The sequence below is a fragment of the Aotus nancymaae genome, unplaced genomic scaffold, assembly GCF_030222135.1.
Source record: "Aotus nancymaae isolate 86718 unplaced genomic scaffold, 86718_ANA_hifiasm-v0.15.2.pri h1tg000006l, whole genome shotgun sequence".
NCBI lineage: Eukaryota > Metazoa > Chordata > Mammalia > Primates > Aotidae > Aotus > Aotus nancymaae.
The window spans coordinates 38,159,166-38,181,539 of record NW_026988417.1 but is presented as its reverse complement, the minus strand read 5'-3'; the positions used below and the strand labels follow the sequence as shown (position 1 = coordinate 38,181,539).

Here is a 22,374-nt window from a genome sequence, read left to right as displayed (position 1 = left end):
TTATAGGGATACTATTCTTTTTGAGACAGTCTCACTCTGTCATCCAGGCTGGAGTGCGTGGCGCTATCTCAGCTCATTTCAGCCTTTGCTTCCCAGGTTCAAGCGGTTCTCCTGCTTCAGCCTCCTTAGTAGCTGGGATGACAGGCACGTGCCATCACGCCCGGTTAATTTTTGCATTTCTAGTAGAGAAGGGGTTTCACCATGTTGGTCAGGCTGGTCTCGAACTCCTGACCTCGTGATCTGCCTGCCTTGGCCTCTCAAAGTACTGGGATTACAGGCATGAGCCACTGCTCCTGGCCGGATACTGTCCTTTTATGTAAGGATTCCAGAGTTATATTGTCATCCTAGAAGAAAAACTCAGATTTAGTGGTGAAATCATTTTTATTGTAATGTTGTTAACCCTTAGAGGAGACCATACCAGAATAATATAGGAAGATGTACATGAAGGGCCAAACCCAGTGCCTGACGCATATAGTTTGCAGGCAAAATGAAAAAATAAAAAGAAAAACAAAATCCATAGGTGAACTTTGTAAGTTATATGAAACATTTGTTGATGAAATTGTTTCAGAATATCAAAGACAAAATATAAGTGATATGAACATATTTTTTGGAAAAGTTTTAGTAAACTGAGATGTTTCTTTGTTACGGGCAGGTGGCTGATTGACTCTTAACCTTTTTGTGCTGTTGCTAAATATCTGCTCAGGCACATTGAGCAAACTCTTAAGAGGCTTCCCTTTACCTCTGGCTACCTTTGTGAAGTTTTGAATATGTGGGAGGGGAGAGTAAGAACAGTATGGTGATAGGTTTGTTATGTAACTGAAGGTGGTGTGATCAGCCAGTGACACCCTGAAAAACGACAAAGTTAGTGTGCAGCCAGCCATGGCCTTCAACTGTGGATCAAGGCTGTTGTTATCTTGCGATTTTAAGTAAACAAAAAGGTCAGACAATTTAAGCTGTGATCACAGATTTTCTTTCACATGGAACTGTTTATTTTAGAGAAGGAATTTTTTTTTCTTTCTGTATCAAATCATTCATTAAGATGAGCAATTTTTGAATATTATTTTCTGAAGAGATATCCAGCTTTTTATCTGAACTTTTTATGAACATTAGGCAGTATCTGTGTCATTTTGCTGGTAGCTGTTGTACATGTGAAAGTAAATATTGTCCTCTTGTTTTAGCTAAAAAACTTGGGGTGTGATGTACCTATCTAAGATGGTGTTCAGTATTATGCATTATTCTATTGTTTTCTTAGAATTGAGATGTTGGGAAGAAGCTATCTTTATTATTGCCTGTTTTATCTTTTCATACTTTATTGTTTGAAATGATAGGTGAATGGGAGGAAGATAGCCTTTTCCTCCATATAAGAGAATGAGACTATTAAAAAAATGTCCACAATAAGATTGGCATAATAAAATCACAAATATAAGAGTTTCAAAAAAGAAAAGTACAGCTTTTCAAGCACTGGAAAATCCGTGACCTTAAAATAATACTTTCATTACTCTTTAAACTAAAACCATACTTTTCAATATTGGGTCATAAATATTTTTGTTTTATATTGCCAGTATAAGGTTAAATAAATGTGTGTGTGTGTGTGTGTGTGTGTGTGTGTGTGTGTGTGTGTGTGTGTAATAGAATTGGGCAATACCTCATTGCATAAAATGGAATGAATGTTCTCAATATTTGTCCAATAGTTTAACAATAAAAATTCTAATCAAAAACTGTATTGTGTATCTGGAGACTGGAGCTTCTTGTGGAAAAGTATCATATGACATGATTCAGTTTTAAAAAACCTGTTAATTCCAAAAGATATAATTTTTTCTTCATTTCTTACTTATCTTCTGTACTCTGATTTCAAAAACAACCTTTCGTTCTATTGGCATTTTTCTTGCAGCATAGCATGTATACTGTTTAAAAGCATGGCCCGGGTTAATCTTTACTTAACTTTCCTTGTGTTTTAGTGTACTTATATGTAAAATGGAGACATTACTAGTACCTACATCAGCTGCCTTTGTAATAATCAAATGAGATAATCCTTGAAAAGCATTTAAAGTAGGGTCTGACTTAGGGTCTAAAATAGTAAATGCTCAATAAGTATTAACTGTTACTCTTATCTTTTGACTCTATTATAAGCCTACATCTGCCTTTAAAGACATTTAGTATTTGTTTAGATATTTAGGGCTTTCTGTTTATTTTGTAACTGAGCTTTAGAAATTTGGAAATGATATTTGGCCCATTATGGATTTGTGTGGTCCAGTATGGGAACTACTAGTTATTTGTGGCCACGGAGCACTTGAAATGTGCTTAGCCTGAATTGAGAATGCTGTAAATGTAAAATACAGATTTCACACAGCAGAGGAAACAATCAACAAAATGAAATTACAACCTACAGTTTGGGAAAAAATATTTGCAAATCATATATCTGATAAGGGGTTGATACCTAAAATATATAAAGAATTCATACAGCTCAACAGTAGAAAAACAAACAAATTAAAAAATGGGCAAAGAACCTGAATAGACACTTCTCCAAAGAATACATAAAAGTGGCCAACATGTATATGAAAATGTGCTTAATATCATTAATCCTTAGGGAAATGCAAACCAAAACCAGTGTGAGATAATACCTCACACTCTTTGGGATGGTTATTATCAAAGAGTAAAGAGATGACAAATGTTATTCAGGGTGTGCAGAAAAGGGAACCTGGTACACCGTTGGTGGGAATGTAGATTGGTATAGCTATTATGGAAAACAGTATGGAGAAGCCCAATGAAATTAAAATAAAGCCACCATATGACCCGTGATCTCTCTTCTGAGCATATACCTAAAGGAAGTGAAATCACCACCTCAGAAAGTTATCTGCACTCCATATTCATTGCAGCATTATGTACAATAGCCAAGATACAGAGACAGCCTAAGTGTCTGACGGTGGATGAAGGAATTGTGGTATACATAATAATGGAATATTACAGCAGATATATGGGATGAACGAGTCCAGAGATCTAGTGTATAACATGAGGACTATAGTGAATAAAGTTTACTGTAGTTGAGATTCCTGCTAAATGAGTACATTTTAGTTGCTCTTGCCACAAAAATAAAAAAGAGTAACTATGTGAGATGATGGATATGTTAATTTGCTCCACTATAGTAATTATTTTACTATCTATATATCCCCTAACATCATGTTGTATACTTTAGATATATACAATAAAATTTATTTTAAAGGCTGGGTGTGGTGGCTCAAACCTGTAATCCTAGCACTTTGGGAGGCCAAGGCAGGCGGATCACTTGAGGTCAGGAGTTCAAGACCAGCCTAGCCAACATGGTGAAACAAATACAAAAATTAGCTGGGCATGATGGCAGGTGCCTGTAATCCCAACTACTCGGGAGGCTAAGGCAGGAGAATTGCTTGAACCCGGGAGGCGGAGGTGCAGTGAGCCGAGATGGTGCCATTGCACTCCAGCATGGGTGATAGAGTGAGACTCATGCTTAAAAAAAAAAAAATGTATTTGTAAAAACACAGATTTCTAAGACTTCCTACAGAAAAAAGACGAACTACCTTGTTAATTTTTTGTTACTGATCCCATTTTAAAATGCTAATAATTTGCATCTATTGGGTTAGATAAAATACGAAGTTAAAATTAATTTCACTTTCTTTCTACTTTTAAAAATGTGGCTATGAGAAAATTTGAAATTTTATATGTGGCTTGCATTTTATTTCTATTGCATAGTGCTTTATAAACAATGAAAAACAGATTTAGGAAAAATGTAGGTTTCAAGTATTTTTGCTTATATTGTTATATAGCTACCTTTTTAGACTATTGTTAGACAGATTTTTAGACTTTCCATTTCACTCCAGGAGAAATATTTTTCATCATCACCTTGATTAAATCTGTCTTCTAGGATTTATTGATTTTCAAAAACTAATTTAGCCACATTAATTTCCCAAGTTACAGGAAAAGGAAAGAATTGCTTATAAATATCTTTATAGCCAACTATTGACTCTTGTAAAATGTTCTTCAAGGTTGGTAAAAACCCAAATACTTGTTGTACTGGGTAAATATATTTACTTTTATCTGTTTAATGAAGTGAGAGACCTTGAGTCTTGTTTGGCAAAGATTGACCTTTTGTTATGGTTTCATCATGGCCTGCTGTTTAATTCAAAATGGTGGGGGTTTTTCCTGTCTTGAATTGTTTGACTGGTAATTTTAATTGTGCACATAATTCCTGAGGCAGTTAGTGCTCCTGAAGTTATAATTATTTGAAGAGTATTAAATGGGAAAAAAATTGGCCATGTTGTGTTCTCTAGGTTACAGGTTACCATGTAATAACAGTGACTTGTGACTTTGGAAAAAGCAGCAGAAAATATTCCTGGGGATGTGTGTAATTCTCTTTGCTAACTTTTAGAGACATATAGTTTTGTATTTCAGACAAATAGGTATAGATTCTGTATATGATAGAAAGCTTCTCTTAAATGTTTTCAGGGAAACCTAGAATGATTAAGGCAGAAAATTTCCTTCAAGTGAGCGTTGTATTTCTTTGATTATACTTGTTCAAAAATTAATATTAATTTGTGCACTGAAATTCTGCATAAAAGAAAATAAATTTAGAATTTTGAAGATGAAGTATTTAAATTAATATTATTTTAAATTACCTAAGTAAATGTTTCATTCCCTCATCCAGCTTTACACACACACACACTCACACACACTTGAGTAGCATCTTAAGTAAAATTTCTAGAGCTTGCCTTTTCATAACTTAATGCCTTACCTCTCTCTTCTTCCTTCCTTCCCATTAGAAGAATCCAGTAGATCTTTAGATGTCTTTCATACACTTATTTTTTCATGTCATTTAGTTTTATATCTTCTACAAATTTGATAGATTTATCTTTGTGTTTCTTCCTGAATCATTATTAAAATTTTTTAGCATTAAGGGATAAATAAAGGTGTTTCAAAATTTGCTTTGAATCATCAGTACCCTGGATATAGCTGTTTAGTTTCTTACGAATAGCTGTCTAATTACTTATGAATCTTAGTAATGACTATTATTTTGTATTTCTCTATCTTGACATAAATCAGTGTTTCTCAACCAAGGGTGATACTGCCTTCTGGGGGACCTTTGGCAATATCTGCAGACATTTTTGGTTGTCACAACTGGGGGATGCTATGGCATGTGATTGGTAGAGGCCAGGTATGCCGCTAAGCATCCTGCAACCTATAGGACGGAGAGTTACTCGGCTTAAAATGTCAGTAACGCGAAGGTTAGAAACCCTGCCATACTCTTATCAGAAGAGAATTTGGTAGATAAAAAATTTTAAGTACAGACGTCTCTTGTTTTTAGTATTCATTTAGTCTGATAACTCACGGAGTAAATGAAGGCTTAGGCCTTGAGTTATTCTCAGTGAGCTCTTGTCCACTTCAGTTGAGTGCCATATGCTGCTCTTGACCGGTTCATGATGTTACTGCATAGCATTGTCACTAAACCTGTCATCTTCTGTAGTTCTGTGGTTGCAGATTTTCCTTTCTCTTTTTTTTTTTTGAGATGGAGTCTTGCTCAGTTACCCAGGCTGGAGTGTAGTGGCGAGATCTCGGCTCATTGCAAGCTCCACCTCCTGGGTTCAAGCAATTCTCCTGTCTCAGCCTCCTGAATAGCTGGGATTACAGGCGTGTGCCATCATCCCTGGCTAATTTTGTATTTTTAGTAGAGACAGGGTTTCACCAGGTTGGTCAGGCTGGTCTTAAACTACTGATCTCAGTTGATGCGCTCACCTTGGCCTCCCAGAGTGCTGGGATTACAGGTGTGAGCCACCACGACTGGCCCTTTCTCTTTTTTTTTGACAATTAGGACTTCATTTCTTCTCTTTAATCTTCAGGTATTTCTATTTTATATGATGATTCAAAGGTCACTGATAGTGCTTTAGCAATTTTATCTGCAAATGCATGTATTTATGACAGCTAGATGCTTTCTTGTAATCTTTTCTGCTAATTTGTTCTTCAGTTCTCTTTTATTAGTGTATATTATGAGACCTGAAAAAAATTAAGTGGCGTATGGAGAGGAAGGAGATTTGATAAGGGCACAGTAAATAATGAGACACTAAGATTTTTGAGGTTCCGAAGCATCTTTGGAAATTAAGAGACTGTTCTGGAGACATGTACTTTGCTGTCAGGCACTTGTGAAACTGAGAGACATAGGACTGTATTCCATAATGCCAAGGAAGTAGGATTGTGTTATGAAAATAGCATTAAGTACTAATAATGTACAATACAATATATAATAATAAAACAATATACAAATGATTTATACTTGGCTTTCATACTCAGACCAGCACCGTTCTCTCCTCTTTTGTGGGGAAGATATATGTCAACGGCAGTGGGGAAATTGCATGCAGAATCACTCCCTTAACTCTCTGGCCAGGCAGGTTTCCTTCTGTTGCCTGTTTTATGCCTTAGAATTTTAAGAAGCTCTGGGTAATGTACTTTTGGCCAACTGTCCAGGCCTTTCCCCTACTTTTTCTTATTTAGGCATTCCAGTAGACTTGTTACCTGTGTGGTGGATAACATCACATTTTAAGCCAATACTTTTTTTTTCTTATTTATCATTACTCAGCTACCTCACTAGACCCACAAATTATAAAATAAGGTTTATTTTAAAAATATGGCCAGGCGCGGTGGCTCACGCCTGTGATCCCAGCACTTTGGGAGGCTGAGGCGGGTAGATCACGAGGTCAAGAGATTGAGACCATCCTGGTCAACATGGTGAAACCCCGTCTCTACTAAAAATATAAAAAATTAGCTGGGCATGGTGGCGCATGCCTGTAATCTCAGCTACTCGGGAGCCTGAGGCAGGAGAATTGCCTGAACCCAGGAGGCGGAGGTTGCGGTGAGCCGAGATCGCACCATTGCACTCCAGCCTGGGTAACAAGAGCGAAACTCCGTCTCAAAAAAAAAAAGAGAAAAAATATAATTGACTATTTGATTCTAAGAGGATTCATTTGTAGTGAATCATGAGATCTCTGGTTTCTTTTTTTCTTTCTTTTTTTTTTTGAGATGGAGTCTGGCTTTGTCGCCCAGGCTGGAGTGCAATGGCACAATCTTGGCTCATTGCAACCTCTGCCTTCTGGGTTCAAGCGATTCTCCTGCCTCAGCCTCCCATGTAGCTGGAACAACAGGCCCCGCCACCACACCTGGCTAGTTTTTTGTATTTTTAGTAGAGATGAGGTTTCGCTGTGTTAGCCATCTCCTCAGCTCGTGATCTGCCCGCCTTGGCCTCCCAAAATGCTGGGATTACAGATGTGAGCCACTGCGCTGGGCCCGAGATCTCTGGTTTCTTGATTGAAGATGAGCAGTGTTAGAAGTTTTATTTTATTATGCCAATAAGTATACAATGTCTGATTTACCACATAAATGGGTAAAAGTGATATGTTTAGTTTCTCTTCCATCCACTTAATTAAACCAGTATTTATTGAAGGCTTGGCACATAGATGAACCTTTTTCTGCCTCTAAAACCAAAATGACAGTTTAGATTTTTGACTCAAGGAAATATTGAAAAGAAGCTTTATAGAAAAAGGCTTTAAACACCTTGATTCTTATTTTAGTTTTTGAGTTGTTGCTAAATAAATTATTTTTAATTTCTGTAACTGAATCTCTTCATTAATTTACTTTTTGTATATTCTAGACCAAAGAAAAGAAAATCACAAAATTAGAATTCAGAGATCTGTTTGGAAAGACTAGATTCTTAGCAGTATGAATTCCAGAATTAGATTTTTTTTCCTTCTTATAAATAGATTTTTACATGGACCCCTCACATTTTTTATTTATTTTTATGATTCTTCTAGATAAATGAATGTATCTAACTTAGAATGTCAAAACAATCTTCTCTCCCAGGCAATTCCTCTGCTGTGTGTAGGATAATGTGATAATGCTAGTTTGTGTGGTTGTTGGTACCGCATTTTAGGTTATGTTGTCTATAAATAAAAATAAACGGTGTTTTTAACAAGAAGACAGATATCCTAGAGGGAAATTCTAAGTGTTCAATTGTCCATGATGTTCAACCACTTCTCCTCAATTTGACTTAGATCTGTTTATCATTATTTTATTGTAAGTTTCCGGGGAGAAGAGAACATAGTTTGCCTTTGGCTTCCTATGAGGCGAAATCCAATTTAAGCTTATTAGAAAACAAGAACAAATGTTAAAAAAGAAGAAAAACTACAACTTTATTTGGAATGTTTCATCTCTATACATTGTGTAGGGTTGTAAAATATTTATTTTATATGAGGATCCTCACAGCAACACCTGTTAAGTCACTGTTGCAAGTAGCTAGTTACATTCTTGGCCTGTTTTGTCTTCTTTCCATAATATATTGGTATAGCCTTTAAAATGTTAAGGGCAAAAGAACTTTAAGACAACTAGTTCAGAAGACATAGTAGAAAAACAGTAGGACTACTTGTTCTTCAAGTTTTCTGGTTTCATCAAGGCACGATGACAGTGTTTTCAGATATGCCTGTGGTTTATCGGATACCATATTATAGAATAAATATGAAATCCTTTCTATTTGTGAGAAATATCTCAATGCTTAGGATCATGAATTTACTTTTTTTCATGTTAGTTATTCTCATAACTGTAAGAAGTAGGGGGACATTGACAAATCAGGGGGCACTAAGTATTAAAGCGAGGGAGCCAGTACTTGGGAATTATCCTCCTTTTTTCTTTTCATAACTGTGTTTTACTAGAGTTACTTGTACCTTCAAAGGGACCTAGAGAGCTATTAATTTTGTAGTAAACAGAGAAAAAGGAGCCTTATTTGCAGTTTCTGTTTAACACAATGAAAACATACTTGAAGTATCTTGTAGAACACTCTGATATTTTTTCTTTGGAGATCCATGTTTAATTGCATTTTTTCTCAAATTATAAAAATGTTTATAAAATTATGCCTTTGTTTAGGTATAGTACACTTTTTTGACCTATAGCTTGAAGACATTGCTTAATTTAAATTCATGTATTCAGTCAGAGAAGGGCTCTGTTACCCTCCACTATTGTAAAGAGATCTCTGATAGAGGAGACTTATGACAAGAACCTCTCCTTATAGAGGTGATATTTATACCTATAAATTAGGGCACACATAAAGGAACAGAGTGATGCATTTTGTTTTTTTGACAGCTTAATTTTGCTGTTTTCATGAGGTTTTTTTTTTTTTGAGCCTTGAAATGTGGGCTTAATTTTTTCATGGTTGCATGAGTCCATTGTATAGTTAGACCATAATTTACGTGAATCTTTTCTTGATTTCAAGCATTTCAGTTGCTTACACTTTCCATGTTCCTAGTAGTGTGATGACTAGACTATATTTATATGTAAATATTTGCCATCACCTCTGATTATCTCCAAGAGTTACTATGCTAAAGGATATTAACTTCTTTAAGGTTCTGGGTATGTTCTAACAAATTGCTTTCTAGAAAAGTTACACTAATTTACACTTTTATAATTAGTGTTTTTATTAGTACAAACTCATTACATTTTCACCAACATTGTATATAATGTTAAAAAAAATCTATATGGCTCTCCATAGAGTCATAAAATTGTGGAGGGGAAAAATCTTGAGTTTGTTTGGTCCGACATTTTTTTTTTTTTATTGCATTTTAGGTTTTGGGGTACATGTGAAGAACATGCAGGATTGTTGCATAGATGCATACGTGGCAGTGTGATTTGCTGCCTTCCTCCCCTTGACCTATATGTGGCGTTTCTCTCCATGCTATCTCTCCCCAACTCCCCTCCCTCCACTGTCCATCCCGTATTTCCCCCAACAGACCCCAGTGTATAGTGCTCCCCTCCCTGTGTCCATGTGTTCTCATTGTTCAACACCCGCCTATGAGTGAGAACATGCGGTGTTTGGTTTTGTGTTCTTGTGTTAGTTTGCTGAGAATGATGGTTTCCAGTTTCATCCATGTCCCTAAAAGGACGCGAACTCATCGTTTTTGATGGCTGCATAATATTCCATGGTGTATATGTGCCACATTTTCCCTGTCCAGTCTATCATCGATGGGCATTTGGGTTGGTTTCAGATCTTTGCTATTGTAAACTGTGCTGCAATGAACATTCGTGTGCATGTGTCCTTATAGTAGAACGATTTATAATCCTTTGGGTATATACCCAGTAATGGGATTCCTGGGTCAATAGTTGAACTAATTTACACTCCCACCAACAGTGTAAAAGTGTTTCTATTTCTCCACATCCTCTCCAGCATCTGTTGTCTCCAGATTTTTTAATGATCGCCATTCTAACTGTCGTGAGATGGTATCTCAATGTAGTTTTGATTTGCATTTCTCTAATGACCAGTGATGATAAGTATTTTTTCATATGTTTGTTGGCCTCATGTATGTCTTCATTTGTAAAGTATCTGTTCATATCCTTCGCCCACTTTTGAATGGGCTTGTTTGTTTTTTTCTTGTAAATCTGTTTTAGTTCTTTGTAAATTCTAGGTATCAGCCCTTTGTCAGATGAGTAGACTGCAAAAATTTTTTCCCATTCTGTTGGTTGCCGATTCACTCTAATGACTGTTTCTTTTGCCGTGCAGAAGCTGTGGAGTTTGATTAGGTCCCATTTGTCTATTTTGGCTTTTGTTGCCAATGCTTTTGGTGTTTTGGTCATGAAGTCCTTGCCTACGCCTATGTCCTGAATGGTTTTGCCTAGATTTTCTTCTAGGGTTTTTATGGCGTTAGGTCTTATGTTTAAGTCTTTAATCCATCTGGAGTTAATTTTAGTGTAAGGTGTCAGGAAGGGGTCCAGTTTCTGCTTTCTGCACATGGCTAGCCAGTTTTCCCAACACCATTTATTAAACAGGGAATCCTTTCCCCATTGCTTGTTTTTGTCAGGTTTGTCAAAGATCAGATGGTTGTAGATATGTTGTGTTGCCTTCGAGGCTTCTGTTCTGTTCCATTGGTCTATATCTCTGTTTTGGTACCAGTACCATGCTATTTTGATTACTGTAGCCTTGTAGTAGAGTTTGATGTCCGGTAGTGTGATGCCTCCCGCTTTGTTCTTTTTGCTTAGAATTGACTTGGCTATGCAGGCTATCTTTTGGTTCCATATGAAGTTTAAGGTGTTTTTTTCCAGTTCTGTGAAGAAGGTCTTTGGTAGCTTGATGGGGTTAGCGTTCAATCTGTAAATTACTTTGGGCAGTATGGCCGTTTTCACAATATTGATTATTCCTAACCATGAACATGGAATATTTCTCCATCTGTTTGTATCCTCTCTTATTTTGTTGAGCGGTGATTTGTAGTTCTCCTTGAAGAGATCCTTTATGTTCCTTATTAATTGTATTCCTCGGTATTTTATTCTCTTTGTAGCAATTGTGAATGGCAGTTCATTCTTGATTTGGCTCTCTTTAAGTCTGTTATTGGTGTATAGGAATGCTTGTGATTTTTGCACATTGATTTTGTTTCCTGAGACTTTGCTGAAGTTGCTTATCAGTTTCAGGAGATTTTGGGCTGAGACGATGGGGTCTTCTAGATATACAATCATGTCTGCAAATAGAGACAGTTTGAGTTCCTCCTTTCCTATTTGAATATCCTTTATTTCTTTTTCTTGCCTGATTGCTCTGGCTAGAACTTCCAGTACTATATTGAATAGGAGTGGTGAGAGAGGGCATCCTTGTCTAGTGCCAGATTTCAAAGGGAATGCTTCCAGTTTTTGCCCATTCAGAATGGTATTGGCTGTTGGTTTGTCGTAAATAGCTTTTATTATTTTGAGATACGTTCTGTCAATACCTAGTTTATTGAGGGTTTTTAGCATAAAGGGCTGTTGAATTTTGTCGAAGGCCTTCTCTGCATCAATTGAGATAATCATGTGGTTTTTGTCTTTGGTTCTGTTTATGTGGTGAATTACATTTATAGACTTGTGTATGTTGAACCAGCCTTGCATCCCCGGGTTGAATCCTACTTGATCATGGTGGATAAGCTTTTTGATGTGCTGTTGCAATCGGCTTGCCTGGTCCAACATTTTACAGAAGACCACAGTGAAACCCAGATGATTAATTAAAATAAAAATAGTAAGTCAAACTTAGGTTAGAATTTTAGTTTTCTAGACTTCTGGTTCAGTGTTGTTTTTACCAGAGAATACTACTTTTATTTATTGAATGGCTGTTAACATGGTGAGGTGTGACACTGGGCACTTAGCCTTTAAAATTTTGTCTTAGTTTATTTTATTTGTAGAGATGGGGGTCTCACTCTTTTGAACTCTTGGGCTCAAGTGATCCTCCTGTCTTGGCCTCCCACAGTGCTGGGATTATAGGCATAGGCCACCATGTCCAGCCCTTTAAGAAAAATTGAATCTTTCCAGTAACCTAAATGTTGAATGGCTTGAAACTGTTTTACTATTTATAGAGAAGGGGACGTAAGGAAGAAATAAGGGAAGTCTTCAGATGCTGAATGTGGAAAAAGTAGATACACTTTTTCTCCCTGTTCAGAGGATAGATTAAGGAAAGTAGATGGAGTTCACAGGAAGTATTTTGACTTAATATAAGGAAAAACTTTCTTAAGAAGTACAATATTTTGCTATTCACTAAAGGAAGAGGGTGAATTAACATTGCTCGATTTTGAAAGTATTTAAGTCTAGTCTAATTTTTTTGTTAGGAATGTGGAAAATGGGGTCTATGTATTGAATAAGGAGGTAAGACTAGTTGACTAAAGATAATTTATTATAAAGTTCTTGGCGTGAAGTTTAATGTTCAATAATAATAACTTATTAATAGTAAATAAAAAGATACCATGAAGTCTTTGAAGCCAGCAACAGAATAGCAGAGATGCTGATAATGAGCAGAAGTGAGCAAAGAAGAGTGGAGAGGAGGGAAAAACTAAAAGATTGATTCTGAAAGCTAAGTGGTCAGAGAGTTCTAGGACGTAGTTAATTTGTTGTAAAACATTAGATGGAGAAAAGGGTGTTAGTCTGTTTTCATGCTGCTGATAAAGACATACTTGAGACTGGGCAATTTATAAGAGAAAGAGGTTTATTGGATTTACAGTTCTACGTGGCTAGGGACCTCACAATCATGGTGGAAGGTAAAAGGCACGTCTCAAGTGGTGGCAGACCAGAGAAGAGAACTTGTGCAGGGTAACTCCCCTTTATAAAACCATCAGATCTCGTGAGACTTATTCACTATCATGAGAACAGCACGTGAAAGATCTGCCCCATGATTTAAAAACCTCCCTCTGGGTCCCTCCCACAACACGTGGGAATTGAAGATGAGATTTGGGTTAGGGACACAGCCAAACTGTGCCAAAAGGTATGAAGAAAACATGAAAATTGGCCAGGTGCGGTGGCTCATGCCTGTAGTCCCAGCACTTTGGGAGGCTGAGGTGGGCGGATTGCAAGGTCAGGAGTTCGAGACCATCTTGGTCAACATGGTGAAACCCTGTCTCTACTAAAAATGCAAAAATTAGCTGGGCATGGTGGCACATGCCTGTAATTACATTTACTTGGGAGGCGCCGAGGCAGAAGAATCACTTGAACCCAGGAGGTGGAGGTTGCAGTGAGCCAAGATTGCGCCACTGCACTCCAGCCTGACAACGGAACAAGACTCTGTCTCAAAAAAAGACAAAAAAAGAAAACATGAAAATTACCCATATTTCTCTAATTAGAGATAAAAATTGTTAATGTTTTATTGATTATTTTCAGATTTTAGAATGTAAATTTAAAAGATATATATAGACTGTCATTAAACATACTGTTATGTCATCTGCTTTTGTCACCTAATACACATATGAATATATTTCTAACAGTAAATATGAATATTCATTATAATTTTTATTGTTGCAGAGATTTTGTTACATGGTTGAATATATATATTAATAGATACTTAGGTTATTTGTTTTCCCACATTATAAACAATACATCTCTCTATTTGTATTGCCATTATTATAGTTGAAGCCATCTTGCCTACATGGTCATTTAATTTTTGTCTTCCCCTTTTATTGCAATCTGTTTTCCACAGTAGTTGATCTTACCCACTCAGCTCTGGGGTTTCTGTCATATTGCTTATAAGCACGGCTAGGTGTAGTGGAAATGGAATGTTAGTATTTTTGGCATTTATAAGGTGGAGGGAAACTAGTAGAGCACCATAATTTCACAGAGATAATTTAAGTTTTTCTTTCTCCATTAAGGGACTTCCTCTTGCCCAGAAGTACAATTGTTGAACTTAAAGCAAATAAATATTATAAAATTTAATAAGATAAGAAATTTTACATATAGTGGGTATAATTGGTCAGCTGCCAAGTATAAAAAAATTTGACTTTCTGTAATATCATAATCATTGTGTTACTGTTTTAGAGAAAAGGAAAGGACTTGAGATTATATTCTCAATGGTTAGTTACTGGGACGATTATGAGTGATCCATGTGGCTATTTTAAGTGGAATGGTGATGTTACCTTTTCCACTTAAAATAGGCTTGTGAATCAGACACCTTTTTCCTTTCTGGCAAAGAGGCAGAGAAGAACAGGTAGTTAGGTAAGGAGAACAGATATATGAGTGACTGAACCTCATTTGTTGACTCTTTGTGACATATGTAATATATGTAATATACGGTTGAACTGAAATCTGTTAATTGTATTAGGCCTTGGATGTGCTTTAGAAAGAGTTATGGATAAATTTTTATTAAAGCTTGACCTTTGATTATAGTTGAAGAGAAGTGAAACAAGTATGTTTTAATTTAAATCTTTCGGTTTCAGGTTTAAAAAAACAAACACTTTAGTGTAAGCAAACTGGGGGAATTTATTAGGAGTCTGCTAACCTATCTCACTGAATGTAGAAATAAACCTTTAGCATCTTGGTTTGTACACAGTGGTTCAGCAAATCAAGGATAAAGTTGGTCCCACCTTGCTCAAGTACTCACTCCTGGTCTAGTCCATTGTGGCCAAGAGTGTGGATCCATCTAATGTATATATCTGTGGTTTTTGGAGGCCCTTGGAAGGTGGGGTGAGCTGTAAATTATTAGAGAAAATGTGCTTGTAGTGAAGGGCACTGGCATCCTCAGAGATGTCTACTACATGCTTGCTTTAAGCAGTGGGTTATTTTTTGCATTTAGTAATCGGAAACCTGGAAAAGTCATGGGTTGCAAAATTTACAGCTTCATTTTAATATAAATATAATAATTAGAAAGTGTGCCTAAATCCTTTTGATTTTCACATATTATTAGATACTTTCATGTTTGAAATGGCTGCCACCTAAGGATAACACAGTGCCTGGGACGTAAGGCCTTTAGCAAATGTTGGCAGTTGAATGAGGGAGCAGTTGAGAGGACATAAGGGCCACTCATATGTGACTTTGCATGCCAAGTTTATAAAGTGAACCCCCCATCCCCCCCATAATCTAGTCTTCATGGTTGTCTTTTATTTTAAATTATTATTTTTTGAGATAGAGTCTCACTGTTGCCCAGGTTGGAGCACAATGGTGCGATCTCAGCTCACTGCAACCTCTGCCTCCCGGGTTCAAGTGATTCTCCTGCCTCAGCCTCCCAAGTAGCTGGGATTAAAGATGCATGCCACCATGCCCGGCTAGTTTTTATGTTTTTAGTAGAGACAGGGTCTTACCATGTTGGCCAAGCTGGTCTTGAACTCTTGACCTCAAATGATCTGCCCATCTTGGCCTCCCAAAGGGCTGGGATTACAGGTGTGAGCTACTGCGTTCAGCCACCTATTTTTAATTTTATTTAAAAAAATGTTTTTAGAGACAACTTGGAGTGCAGTGGTATGATCGAGGCTCACTGCAGCCTCCATCTCTTGGTCTCAAGTGATCCTCCTACTACCTTAGCCTTCTGAGTAGCTGGGAATACAGGCCTGCACCACCATGCCCAGCCAATTTTTTTTTTTTTAAGACGGAGTCTTGCTCTGTCACCGAGGCTGATGTGCAGAGGTATGATCTCAGCTCACTACACCCTCTGCCTCCCGGATTCAAGCCATTCTTCTGCCTCAGCCTCCGGAGTATCTGGGACTACAGGCGCGTACCACCATGCCCAGCTAAGTTTTGAAATTTTAGTAGCGATGGGGTTTCACCATGTTGGCCAGGCTGGTCTTGAACTCCTGATCTCAAGTGATCTGCCCATCTCCCCAGCTAATTTTTAAATTGTTTTTTGGTAGAGATGGAGTCTCGCTATGTTGCCCAGGCTGATCTTGAGTTCCTGGGCTCAAGTAATCTTCTGCCTTGGCCTCCCAAAGTACTAGGATTACAGATATTTGCTTCCATGCCCGGACTCATGTTTATCTCTCAGGTTTTAATTTTTATTGGATTTCTTTTGTTTGTAGGCCAAATTGAAAAGCCTTTTTTCTTGTGAATCACTGAAGCAAACAAATTATTGAGGCTCTTTTGAGGTACATTTTTGGGGCTTCTAATCATCAAAACATTGTCATGACTGCTTAAAAAGACTTTTAAACCCAGATGTTTTATGGAGACTTTTTAGAAAAATAAAATGCAAAGAGTTTATGGTCTTAAATGAATGGTTAGATATCAGTAGACAGTTCACTTGCAATATATAGCTAGAACCTGACAACTTAACACCTCTGCAAATATCACCACAGTCCGAGCCTTCTGCATCTCATCTAGAACTGTGGTAGCTTTCTAAGTGGACTCCCTGCATTCACTTTCTTCCCTCTGCAGTGTGTTCTCCAAAGGACAGGCCTTAAGTTGGGTCACAAACTATGCTCAGAATTCTCCAGTGGATTCCCATTCTATAATAAAGCCTAACATTATTTCTATCACCTAGAAAGTCCTCCAGGATTTGGCCCCTACCTCTTTCACCCAAACTCTTCTGGAATACCTCTCCACATTGTGCTGCAGTCACATTGATCTCCAAGCACACTCCCGTCATGGCTTTTGTATTTGTAGTTTTAATTACCTGTATATTCTTGCCTGAGGTATCTTCATTTCAGGCCTCTGTTAAAATGTTGCTTATCAAAAGAGGCATTCCCTGACTACCTATCTCAAAGAGTACCCTTCATCATTCTTTAATTCTTTCACCCTGTTTTATTTGTTACTCATAGAACATTTAACTTGACAGTGTATATTTGTTTATCTGTGTATCTGTTTCCTCTTCTAGAGTCCAAGTTCCTTGAGGGCAGGGATTTTGTCTTTTTTATTCACTGCTGTATCTTAAGTGCTTGGTACATAATGGGTGCTCCGTAAATATTTGTGTACTCTGGGTAGTAATTGGGGGAGACAGGCCTGGCACTGGTAAATGTGGGGATGATGGTCGAATTTAGGAGATAAAAGGAAAAAAGTTATTAGCATCTCAAACTTCTTGTATGCTTATTTTGTTTTTGAGACAGGGTCTTTTTTTTTTTTTTTTAAAGATGGAGTTTCACCTTGATGGCCAGGCTGGTCCTGAACTCCTGACCTCAGGTGATCCACCCGCCTTGGCCTCCCAAAGTGCTAGGATTACAGGCGTGAGCCACTGCGCCCGGCCTGAGACAGGGTCTTTATTGTTCAGGCTGGAGTGCAGTGGTGCAATCACAGCTAACTGTAGCCTCAACCTCCTGGGCTCATATCCTCTCACTCAGCCTCCCTAGTAACTGGGACTACAGGTGTGCACCACCATGCCTCGCTAATGTTTTGTTAAATTTTTTGTAGAGATGGAGTTTCGTAATGTTGCACAGACTGGTCTTGAACTCCTGAGAACAAATGATCCTCCCATCTTGGCCTCCCAAAATGGCTGGATTACAAGCGTGAGCCACCATGTCTAACCTCTTGTATACTTTTTATAAAGTTGGTAGAAGTGTTTGCTTTGTATAACTGAATTGATGTTTTATAAAAAATATTTGGTTATATAATATTATATATATATATATATAACCAAATAATATTATATTATATTATTCTATAATAAATATAATATTACATTATATTTAAGATGAAGAAGATGACTTTACTTGTAAGAAGGCAGCCTCTAAATCAAAAGAGAATGGAAGATCTACAAATAGTCACCTTGGAACATCAGATGTGAAAAAGAATGAAGAAAACACTAAGACCAAGAATAAGCCTTTATCACCAATAAAACTTACACCCACATCAGTGCTTGATTATTTTGGAACTGGAAGTGTCCAAAGATCTAATAAGAAGATGGTGTCAAGCAAAAGAAAAGAGGTAAGTATTCTACATATAAGCAAGTATGCTCAGGACTTATACCCATTCACTAATATTAATAACAGGAGAAATAGTAAATGGGTCAATATGTTTTAATAATTAAAATAATTTTCCTATGATTATGGATAAAATGTATTGCCCTCATTTTAAAGGATGAGGAAATTAGACTATTACATATTTAATGTTTTAATTCTTGAAAGTGGGAAAAGATTATTTAAGCCATAAGAAAAAATTGTAATTATTAGAATTTAAATTGGGTTCTCAGAATGCAATCTCATTTTACTATTGATTGACCTCAGCCAGTCAATATTTAGATAGAAATTGTTTCCAAATGAGATAATAAATATATTCCTTATAAATAGAGCATACGTATGCTGTACTTTTGACATTCTTTACTTTGAGAGATATTGGATTCATCTGTTTCTAACCATTTAGGAAACAGACATACCAGATGAATTATGGTGAAAGTAGTCCCCTGAGTTAAAGCCTGCCACATATTGTGTGTTTGTTGATTTTATCACTTCCTCCATAGAACAATGTGATCATTCTCACATATTGGTTTGCCCATGTTCTGGACTACCTGTCAAGCCAAGACATTAATCTACAGGGTTGAGTTTTTTTATTTTTATTTTTGGTACTTCTCTTGAACATATCAATAGAACTAAGTGAGACTTGTCTGTCTCTAGGTTATTTATTTATTAGGGAATTGGATATGGTCAGGGAGTAGCCATAAATTTGACTTTCTGGCTGGTGAACATTGCAGCTAATACTGATATACTTATCTCTCATTGGTATATTTAATCAGCGATGATCAAGAAAAAGGGCCTTATTTTTAACTAAGGTTTATGCTGATTTTACTTGATTTTCTTTGAAATATAGCCTTCACAAAATACAGGTGATTCTGGATTAAATGATGAAGCCATCGCCAAGCAATTACAGCTTGATGAAGATGCAGAGGTATTTGCATTTCACTTAGAATCATTAGTAACTTGATATTGTGACTAGCTATTTAGTCCAACCAGGTTTTGAATTGAACTTCATTGGAAGTTACATGTAAAATAAGTTAAAATCTAATATATGAAAATCTAAATTTCTAGACAAGATAAATGATGAGACCAGGGGAGAATTACTTAAAGATTTATTTTTAGAGAAGATTGATTGAGTGCTGTGAGATGATTTTGGAGAAATGGCTAGCAGCAAGTCCTGTAGGTCATGATAGGTCTTTGATACCTACAAAAAGGATATTAACAATAAGGACTTTGGAATTTAGTTTCTTCCAAATTGGAACCCATTGGAGTGTTTTTTTATTTTGTTTTGTTTGAGATGGAGTCTCACTTTGTTACCCAGGCAGGAGTGCAGTGGCACTATCTGGGTAACTGCAACCTCCACCTCCTGGGTTCAAGGGAATCTCCTTACTCACCTGCCCCAGTAACTGGGACTACAGGCACCCACCACTATGCCTGGCTAATTTTTATATTTTTAATAGAGATGGGGTTTCACCATGTTCGCCAGGCTGGTCTCAAACTCCTAACCTCAAGTGATCTGCCCTCCTCGGCCTCCCAAGGTATTAGGATTACAGGTGTGAGCCACCACACCCAGCCCCATTGGAGTTTTGAATAGAGAAGTGACGTGACTTGATGGCTCTTAAAAGAAAATTAGTTTGGCTTCGATGATGTTAATAGTCCATGGTGGGGGCAAGATCAGCAGCAGATCAGTTTGCAGACTGTGATGGTAGGTGAGAGATGTCAGCTGGTAATAGGAAGAGGCAGTCAGAAGTGATCATAATCTGAATGTGCCTTGAAGGTACAAGGTGTTTTTGATAGACTGGATATAAGGTGTGAGGGAAGAAGATTCACAGATGAGGCTGGGTGCCGTGACTCATACCTGTAATCCCAACACTTTGGGAGAATGAGGTGGGAGGGTCACTTGAGGCTGGGAGTTTGAGACCAGACTGGGTAGCATAGGGAAATCCCATCTCTACAAAAAATACAAAAATTAGCTAGGCATGGTGGTGCACGCTTGTGGTTTCAGCTACTTGGGAGGTAGAGGTGGGAGGATTGTTTGAGCCTGGGAGGTTCAGGCTGCAGTGAGCTGTGATTATGCCATTATATGCCAGTCTGGGTGACAGAACAATACCTTGTCTCTGAAAAAAAAAAAAAAAAAATCAATTATGACCTTAACAACTGGGTGAGATGTCAGGAAGCAGAACAGGTTTGGTATAGAGAAATCTTTTTGGACAGGTTAAGTTTGAGATATCTAATAGACTTCCAAATGGAAATGCAGAGTAGGTGGTTGGGTAGAAGGTCTGGAGCTCAGGGGAGAACCCTAAACTGAAGATAGACTTTTGGAAATAATTAGCACTTGAGTAATATTTAAACCTGTGTAACTGGGTGAGATCATGGGGAGAGAATGCAAATAGAAAAGAAAAAGGGTCTCAAGATTGAGCCCTGGGCCACTGTTAACATTTAGAGCTTAGGAAAAGGAGGATGATCCAGCTAAGGAGAGGAGAGAGTGGCTAGTGAAGTAGGAACATCAGGAGAGGTTGATATCTTACAGAAGCCAAATAAAGTATTTCAAGGAGGAGCGTTGATGTGTCAGAGGATCCAGGCTTAGGTACCTGCTGTTTGAACTCCCTTCCTCTTGCTTAGCTTAAGTGTCACTTTCCCAGGCCTACCTCAACAATATTAGAAACCCCTCTGATATACTCTGCCATACTCTGTCATAGCTACTATTATCATTTATTATACTTGCTATTTAATTATAATAGCAAGTCTAGGCTGTAAGGTCTCCTTACCAGGACTATTTATGTCTCACTCAACCATTGTTACATCAGTGCTTATCTTAGTGTCTGGCATACAATGGGCTCTTGATAAATATTATTGTGAGAGAACAATATTGTGATTGTTCACATTTTATTACTTTGGCAGTTTATAGTTTGTGTTTTCAAAATCTTTTTCTATCTTATTTGATCATACTGAATTACATAAACTACAAACAAGTATCCACATGACTCGAGGTAGCGCAGATAGCCTAGGTCAAATGAGGAAGTAATTTTTAGGAACATGATTTCTCCTTATCTGACCCAAATACCAGAGGGTTACCTAATCCTTTCCAAACCAGGTGTGGTACTTTGTATCACAATCCCCTATTTTTGCATTTTTATCACATTGTTTCAGAATTTTGTTTGGGTAATTAATCTGATTAAGGACTTCTAGGTGTTAATGATGAAGATGTCTTTCCTAATTATCCCTTTAAGAGTTTTTCCTCCCTTCTTTTTTCTCTTCACTTTTAAAAGGTTGAATGGATTTTTGAAGTCCTTTTCTTTGTTTGAATAATGTTCGGTGGTTTTTATTGACTATCACGTAAGCAAGAAAGATATTCTACTGCAAGAAAGAATATTCCAAAAGATATTCTCTTTCGGAAGAGCTCTATTTTGCTGAGAATGAAAGTATTTTGAAATAACTGAGATAACTAGAATGTCTCTGTGTTACATTAGCATGTTAGTAGTACTCCTGACATGATGACTTAAATTTTCAAAAGTAAGAACAGATGCATTTGAATTAGTAATTGAAAATAGGAGTTTGATAGTAAAAGTGATTTTACATTTGTATATAGCTTACTATTGTGTGCAAAAAAAAAATACTGTATAATTTTCTTAAATTCTTAGATTCACTATTTTTGTGCTTCCGAGATGATTGTGTTTTTTTATCTCTCTTCTTAAGTTGAAATTCCTTTCAGAGGTCTTCCTAGAGTTTAAGATAAATAGAAATAAGAGAGCTGTATTGCATAAGGACCATTAAGAAAAAAGTACAGACCTCATGTTTTATAAGTAAGAAATGTGATTTTAAAAATATGCTCACTTTATCTGTTATCCCTGCGAAACCAGAACTGTATGCTCCAAAATCTGATCAGCTTAGTGAAACAAACCCGTGCTATTTGACTGTTAATGTTCAGTGGGAAAATGTCATAGTTATTTTCTGGAAAATGTTTTTCTAGTTTCTTCTAAATATATGAATCAGACATTAAAAACTTTTATTTACAAAAAGTAAAAAAGCAACTCAACTCAATTTGCTGACACATTTTACAGCTGGAGAGGCAGTTGCATGAAGATGAAGAGTTTGCCAGAACATTAGCCATGTTGGATGAAGAACCCAAGACCAAAAAGGTGGCATAATATTGGGCTGTTTGCATTCTGAACGTACAGTACAGATCAGTGTTCATACTTGTGTGTTCTAGGCTCTAGCCAAAACATGAATAACT

At 37.0% G+C, this 22,374-nt stretch overlaps 1 protein-coding gene across 2 annotated transcripts in view; it reads left to right on the top strand.

The window, feature by feature from the left end:
- The window catches only part of RFC1 (replication factor C subunit 1), an 83,820-nt gene that overhangs the window by 29,517 nt on the left and 31,929 nt on the right, over positions 1-22,374 (top strand). For both annotated transcript variants that reach the window (XM_021675655.2, XM_021675656.2), the window contains exons 5-7: positions 17,882-18,114; positions 18,994-19,071; positions 22,202-22,279. In XM_021675655.2, coding sequence (XP_021531330.2) covers positions 17,882-18,114; positions 18,994-19,071; positions 22,202-22,279 — 389 coding nt within the window. The remainder of the gene's footprint in view (positions 1-17,881; positions 18,115-18,993; positions 19,072-22,201; positions 22,280-22,374) is intronic.